Source organism: Phaethon lepturus, unplaced genomic scaffold (assembly GCF_000687285.1).
Source record: "Phaethon lepturus isolate BGI_N335 unplaced genomic scaffold, ASM68728v1 scaffold16500, whole genome shotgun sequence".
In the NCBI taxonomy this organism is placed as follows: domain Eukaryota; kingdom Metazoa; phylum Chordata; class Aves; order Phaethontiformes; family Phaethontidae; genus Phaethon; species Phaethon lepturus.
In genome coordinates, this window is record NW_010511342.1 from 2,963 (window position 1) to 10,839 (window position 7,877).

Sequence of the window (7,877 nt, forward strand, 5' to 3'; positions counted from 1 at the left end):
AAGTAAGCTGTATTCTGTCTCCTGAGATGTAACAGTACTGCAACAGAAGAACTCTCACAAGCAGGAGACTGCTTTCTAACACAGAGCAGGTGTTTTAGTTTTTCCTGATTGGATGGCTGAGTGATGCCATCACATCAAGTGGTTTTCTGGTTTGGTTGAAGAAATCTGTGTAAATTATAGTAGTTAAAATGGACTTGTGTTTTGACCATATGAGTCAAGTTTTTAGAGCTGGAAGATAATTGTTAACAGGTAGAAAAATTTTTCTAACAGTAGTGTATTACTGTTGTAGCATATATGCACTATATTTGGAAGATGTACAGAATGGCTTTTTTTATACAGTTAATTTGAGAACAGATTTTGCCTTGATGCCATCCTGTTTTGATTTGTATAGTATCTCTGTAGTGTAACACTGCTGATGTGCTGAGACACGTGAGTCAATTTTACTGTCCAGCCTGAAGCATCTACAAACATGTTTAAGACTGAAGAGAGAAAATTATTATGGAGTGGCAGTGAATTTATTTCATAATTCCAGTACAACTCTGGATACTAAGGAAAATGTCTTTTTCTGTGCTAGTGTACTAGCTTTTTAACCAGACTGCAACGAGCAAGCCTTGCACACTGCATTGGTTACGGAGTGATCTTGAGTACGTGGTGATGATTAACGGCCATGCAATACAGTTAACTGTATGCTTAATTTTCATACTCAACTATAGGAGAACTTTTGGATGTGTCATGCAAGGCACAGCTCATATTTACTATTATACTTGGGTAACTGCCTTACCTGGGCCAGCCCCAATAAAAAAAAGTCCAGTGCTTGACCTATTATTTTGGAGAGTGTTTTTCTACCTTTCAGCAGGTATTGGAGAGGAAAGGGTCACAGCAGTCCTGCCTGTTATAGGAAATGCTTGAATTGTTAGTTGTTAGAAATGAGTGTGTTTTAGTTGTACTGCACAGCAGTGTTCTGCAACGTGTACTGCACTTAGACAGTAGCTCAGTTTAAGCTGAAGGAAGGGTGAGAGAGAAGTGTGAGGAGAAATTCTGAATTTTATCTTTGAATGTCTGATTTTATTCCTTGGAAAACCAGGAAATGCAACTTAGTAACATTTTTTCCTTTACACTAGAATCCTGCAATTGCTGACATCTACACTGAGCATGCCCATCAGGTTGTAGTTGCCAAATATGCTCCCAGTGGATACTACATAGCATCTGGAGGTAAAGTATCAGCCTGCATGCTGCTTGAGATAGACGGACAGAGCTGTTAAAGTGCTTGATGTAAAATTTGCAGCAAAATGTTTATGTACAGAATATACATAGCCAATGTGACATGCTTCAGTGAAATTACATATACATGCCTGAGGGAGGAATGATTTCTGTAGTTGTTCCTCTGGTCTCTTTCTAAAGCAATGAGTTTAGTGACATGCTTGCTCTTTTTTAAAATTTATTGTTTAAATCAAAAAGAACCTGGAAATGAACTTTAAATACTTAAAGTGCTAAAGAGAACAAATACTAGTGTAATGAACACTTGTGCACATGCAGCAGAATGAAGAGTTATTTTTTGAATACAGGACTATTGTTTCTGTTTGTTAACAAACTTTGATAACTTAGGGGTAGAGGAGAGATTCTAGAAGAGTGTATACTCCTTTCTGTTCCCTCTTCTTTTCTGTTCCTTACCTCCTTTCTTCCTGACTGAACTTGGCAAGACTTAGCATGATTTTCTTTTTAAAAAACATTTGTAACCTGAACTAAAAAAAGCTTTCTTTGGTAAGTTAGCAGGGAAAGAAATGTAACGTATGTGAATCAGTAGTCTGAGGATGGCTAACATGAATTCCTCAGCATGAATTTCCTGCATTGTTAGCAGAAATGCCTGCAGTTTTTGACTTAAACGTTTTTGATAGAAGCTTCCTTCAAATAATTGATCTTTTTTTCAGGACAACTGGTATATAGTTGAAGAATATTGATAAAACAGTACTATAACTTCCATTCCTTAAAAATGTTTGCAGTTCATCTGCTGCTTTTAAATCTGCTTGTCATTGTCAATTAGGAACACTGCAGAAGCAAGTAATGTGCCCAAATGCAGAAGTACTTTCTAAGTAATATATCTGAAAATAAACCATTCTGAATGAGCCCCTTAGAAAGGGAGTCCAGACTCAGGCACGAGTCTTAGCAGAACGTGAGTTTCTGTTTCAGCAATTTAAGGGGAACAATATTTATTAAAATGTAAAATGTTCTATCCTTCCTGCATATCAGGAAACTGTATTAGAATATCTATCTCTTGAGTGCTGGGGAACCTTTAAGAACACTGATAGCACAGCTCTCTCCCTCCCCCTGCATCTGAAAGAAACCAGAGCCAGGGTTTTCTTGGCTCAGTCTTGTGTGTGGACCATATGTCAAGTTGAATACCTTCTTAAAATCCAGTTTACATTCTTTATTCTACAGACTTCGTGCTCTAAGTTTGTGCTGTCCTTAACCCTCAGAATAACCATCTATTTTGTTCCTGTAGTGTTGTAGATTTTCAGTCCTCTATAAAAAAACAGTAATATATACATGACCTGATCTGTGAAGGAGTTTGTCATTAATCTTCAGCTTAAGGAACCTCCTTGCTCCTAGGGGAGTATTCAGTTGACTTTTTTCAGAAGTTGTCTGTCATACCTGAGTAAATGAGTTTAAGCTGCAATATTTCCCTTTAAAAAGTGTCTTCTGTATGTCACTTATAAATAGTTTCATGATACTGCTGAGCATGGGGTCTGAAGATAGTATCAGGCTGTTTAAGCTGTTTCTAAGTATAACATGTAAGATTCATTTCACTATCTATAAATCTGCATTAGTCGTGCAACCTGCATTAATACTTTATATGCTTGAAGAGACAGACCTTTGGCAATATGCTTTGTGGCTTTTATGGTAATTTCTCTTACTGCAGTCATAACAGATGTAGTAATGGGAGATACCACAGAGTTAAAGCTATGTGTTTAATAGGTGCAGCAAACAATTAGATTTTTGAAGCCCACATTAATTCTGTTTCAATAACAAGTTCTCTATGTAAAATGGAGGGTTCTGCATCAGTCCTTTTGAGTTCATGATCAGGTCATACAGCATTGCTATATGTTTAAATTGAGCTGCAAAGATGCACCAATAAACAGTGAACAGAACTCAAAAACATCCTGCTGAGGTGAAAGGTATCTACTTTGGCACGTGTTTTATTCTAAAACAGTGGCTTTTATAAAGGGTCCCCCACACACAGAATTTGCTGTGAGTTTCATTAGAGATGTGTAAACCTGTCTGTGTATAGAACAATTCCTCAGGTTACAATGCTGCACCACAGTAATTGCTCTGAACAGAAGCAAGCTCTAGGGCCATGTAATACTGAAACAGTGATGAAGGAAGCTTTCATTATATTAAGTCTTAAATTGTTACGACCTGTGCTATGACTGCTGCTTGTGACATTACCCTTCTTGAATGTTCTGTTGGATTCCTTTGTAGAAATCCAGATAGTGCAGGTATCCACACACAACATTAAGTGTGTACATGCTTCTGTATAGAGAAAGTATGCCGGTGAGTGTGCATGAACTGAGTTCTATAGGCAGAAATACCTTTGTATGTTTACTACACCTGTTTTTTGTATGCAAAATGGTTTTGCTTTGAAGGTACAGAGAAGCTGAGGTATGAATTTTAGTGCATCAGCCACTGTTCACCACACTGCTCTCATTGCAGACACAGGGTGGCTTACTTCCCAGTGAAGTGTGGGTATCTTGTAGCTGCTGGGGAGGGGAGGCTGATTTGGCGTGGCTTCTTTTTGTGTGTGTAACACAGATAATTAACACAAATGTCTGATAACGTTAGAGTTCCTACCCTCTTACTGTGCAATTTTTTCACGTCTTTGCAAAAGTTATCTCTGTGTGTCAGATTTATTGCTGCATGTCTTGAACCTTAATATCTGGTTGAAAACATAATTTAGTGAAATGGATGTAGTCTTCAGCATTCCTAAATCAAATGATTTGTAGTAATTGAAATAGGGTAAGATAATAGGTCCCTAGTACAAGTGTTCAGTGTAGCTGAAAATCTGTATTCTGGCAGATTGCTGAATCATGTGACCAAGTTGTGCTGAAACAACAATAGTTATATTCTATTTTATTATGGCAGATGTCTCTGGAAAGCTGAGAATCTGGGATACTACACAGAAGGAACACCTACTGAAGTATGAGTATCAGCCGTTTGCAGGAAAAATAAAGGATCTTGCCTGGACTGAAGACAGCAAGAGAATTGCTGTCGTTGGAGAAGGAAGGGAAAAGTGAGTAGTTATATAGTGTGTGTATATAAACCTCTGTATTCTAGCAAAGCGGGTTCTGTGCAGAAAGCGCTTAATCCTTCAAGGGAGCAAAGTCATGGCTTTCAACAAAGTTCTGCAGCAGAATTCTTTATGCAGTATTTGATAGCTGTAAACTGCTAGAATTGCTCAGTTTAAAAATTGTGTGGGTTTTTGTTTTTTAGAGGTGGGTATTACATTCCATGATAGCTGTTCAGCATGCACTTTGGTGGATTTTTTTGTCTAATTCTGACAGTAGGAAGGAAGAACCACAAGACAATCCTCCCTCTTCTTTCACCCCTCCCAAATTGAGAGGACATGATTGAATAAGAGTGTGTGTAAACAAAAAAAAAAAAAAACCCCACACAACTTTGTCCTTCATCGCTCCCTCCACCCCCACCTGCCCCTGGATAGACACTATGTAGGTTTGCTCTCCTACTTCAAAAACTCTCCCAGTTTCCTGTTAGGTGGATGTATTTTCAGTCTAGAATTTTGCTGAAATCTGTAGAACCTCTTTAATGGGGGTTTAATGCCACTGTATTGATTATGCTGGGGTTTTTTTAAGGTGATTTAAAGTAAGAACTGACAAAAAGACTGTCTTCCTTAAACCTTTAAGTAATAATAATTGTAAAAGTGATGGTACCCAATCTAGGCTAAATAATCAGATAAATGATTCAAGGTCATTGTTATCCTAGCTTTCTGCATTCTGTGTAGTGAATAGGCAGGTGGAATAATTTACTACTTTCTCTTACAAACAGACGTAGTGAAAAACATCTTTTGGATCTCTGATTTTAGAAGCTTTATACGTAAAACTTGTTTGTCTGCCCACTTCAGCAAATGTCTCCTATGGAAGATTAGATTCTCTCTCCAGCAAGATCTCAAATAGCCTCCGGGGAACTATGATGTGCTTGCATGAGATTAACGAGATGACCTAATTTCTTTTCTTTGAGTGTGCTCAAATCTGCTGTTTGCATACGTTCAAGGAGTTAATTTACATGTAACTTTTATGAACTGTAGTTATTGCGTGCTTGTCTAACTAGATTTGGAGCAGTCTTCCTGTGGGATAGTGGTTCTTCTGTTGGCGAGATTACTGGGCACAACAAAGTCATCAATAGTGTGGACATCAAACAAACAAGACCATACCGTCTGGCAACTGGCAGCGACGACAACTGTGCCGCTTTCTTTGAGGGACCGCCATTCAAGTTCAAGTTTACAATAAGTGTGAGTTTAAGTTCAAATATAGCTCTGGTAAACTGCAGCAAACTGACTAAAAGCTTTCCAACAAGCTTGCAGTTCTTGTCACAGCTAGCTCATAACAAAGGTTTTTAGCTCCCCCTTTTGAGGCATAGTTGGTGTCAAGTGGCTTTCTTAAACCCATATATGAGTGTAACTGAATGCTTGTCTCAGGCCAAGAAAACTGAAATAAATGATTGGTTAAGAAGAAAACCTGTAGCACTTTTTCCAATATCTTTTTTTTTCTCATCCTACTTCTTAAGTTACAGAAGAGGATGAAGTTTCATTGGCCCTATTGGTGCCTTCTGAGCTCTGCTTCCCAGTGCAGACATGCATAGAATTTCTTAATACACTCAAGGTGCTTGATTCAAGAAATGTGGTGGTGTGAATGGAATTTTCCAATCTGCTTAAGAGTGCTCAAATCTGAAATCCTAGGGCAGCTTAGGAATGGTGAGTATAGATGTTTGAAAACATAACTGATTTCTACAACAAGGAATGGATATGTAATTTCTGTGGTCAGTTTTCTGTTTCTACATTCCTTTTCGCTTTTTGTTTTGTATTCTACTAGCTGAAATCTCTTACGTAAATGAAACAAAGCCTGGAACTATCACCTTTAGACATTCATTGTTACTTGAGGCCAGAGAAAATAAAAAGCCAGAAGTTCCGCAGCTGTTTCTGATGGCAGAAGGCATGTGTCTTGCCTCAAAAAAAAACCCCAAAACTGTTGTAGAGATACTGGATGTTGTTCCAGTAGTAAAATAAAAATGTTTAGTTCTTATTTTATTTTTGATAACACAGTAGTAGGCATTTTCTTAAGGATGTGCCTTGAGTAGCCTTCATAGGCTGACTTTAGTAAGGATTCCATTCCAGTTCTAGAAAAGGAATTGTTTTGAGCTCTGCAATCCAACGAAATGATGTAGTTGCCCAATATATTTCTGAACTTAAGTTGATACTTGCATTTTGCTAAGCTGGTTCTTTTGGAACTCTGAAGTCTGAATTGCTTACCAGTGCTGCTTAGACTGGTATGTGATGCAGTCTTCCTTTTAAAGTGATATTTGAGTTGATATATGGGATTCTGGTGCAGGCTGTTATATGGTTTAGATTAGAGCTTGAGGTATTATCAGGAAAAAAGTATATAGTTTAAGTAGGTTAGAACCTGCCTTTCATAATACTAAAAATAGTCTCACAAATCTCTTTGCATGGGAGCTTTGGCCTCATTGTGGTGCTTCCCTATTTAACATGTGTTTTCTAGTTAGCATGGTTTGAATAGTCTCCTGCTTGTAAATGGTTTATTTGGGGACCATGCATCAGTCTTGCCTGGTTACTTCAGAGCTACCACTAATGCAGTCTCTCAGAAATGGAATTCCAGTAAAATGCCTCTGTTTTTTACAATAAGAAGGATAAAGTAGTCTTCTGTGTGTGAAAGAGTCAAAATCTGGAGAATGTTGCAGAAGAATTCAGTGACCAGGGGGGAAGAATCCCATGCTTGCCTCTAGGCTGCAGCTGAGGGTTGTTGTTTCCTACATATCCCTGAAACTGAGTACTTGTTTGTCTGGTATTGTGCTAAGTTGTCTGAACTAGATCAGTATTGATCTCACAGTTTCTTCCCTGGACTATTCTTGATCCCTGTGATCCTCTTCAGATAGAGGCTAGACTTGCCCTGTAGCAATTTGCTACAGCAGGCGTCTCGTACACAGCTAATTTATGGCTCACATGTTAGAGAACTACATTGTTACTGGATTATCTTCTATGTAAAAAGTTCTGTTCTTATTTTGTGTGCTGATGTTTACTTTTTCCTACAGGACCATACACGGTTTGTGAACTGTGTGAGGTTTTCTCCTGATGGGAACAGATTTGCTACAGCTAGCGCAGATGGCCAGGTAACAAACAAGGAACTCTTTTTGTAGTGATTTTAGCATGAGAAGGTTTTTCTTGTGCATTTTGTGAATAGGATTAGTGTTGTAAAATCCTTGCTGCTTCTTTTTTCTTGCCAAGAAATGACTGGCTTAAACTTTTAAGTATCCTTCTATAATGCTGTAGCAACTGACAACAATCAGGTTATTCTTACTCAGCTTTTTTCCCTATTCCATCTGCCTAGCTTATTACTTCTTTTAGAGGTTATTTTGGCAGGAACGTATTAGACTTTTGGAATATGTATGTCCTTGTTACAATCCCTGAGAATTTTGGATGAAATACTGAACTCAAAGATAGCAACCCAGCTCCATGAGGACTCCCTACAGATAAGGGCAGGTTTGACAATGACACTGTTACCCTAAGTAGCTCCTCCTTCTAAGGTGGCAGATTCCAGTGACTGCAGTGCTAAACAGCTGCCATCACAGCAGGA

General features: G+C 38.2%; 1 protein-coding gene across 1 annotated transcript in view; it reads left to right on the plus strand.

The window, feature by feature from the left end:
• The window catches only part of WDR1 (WD repeat domain 1), a gene marked incomplete at its 5' end in the record, with an annotated part of 19,516 nt that overhangs the window by 2,872 nt on the left and 8,767 nt on the right, over positions 1–7,877 (plus strand). Inside the window, 4 exons of the mRNA XM_010283708.1 lie at positions 1,122–1,212; positions 4,138–4,285; positions 5,341–5,521; positions 7,336–7,413. Coding sequence (XP_010282010.1) covers positions 1,122–1,212; positions 4,138–4,285; positions 5,341–5,521; positions 7,336–7,413 — 498 coding nt within the window. The remainder of the gene's footprint in view (positions 1–1,121; positions 1,213–4,137; positions 4,286–5,340; positions 5,522–7,335; positions 7,414–7,877) is intronic.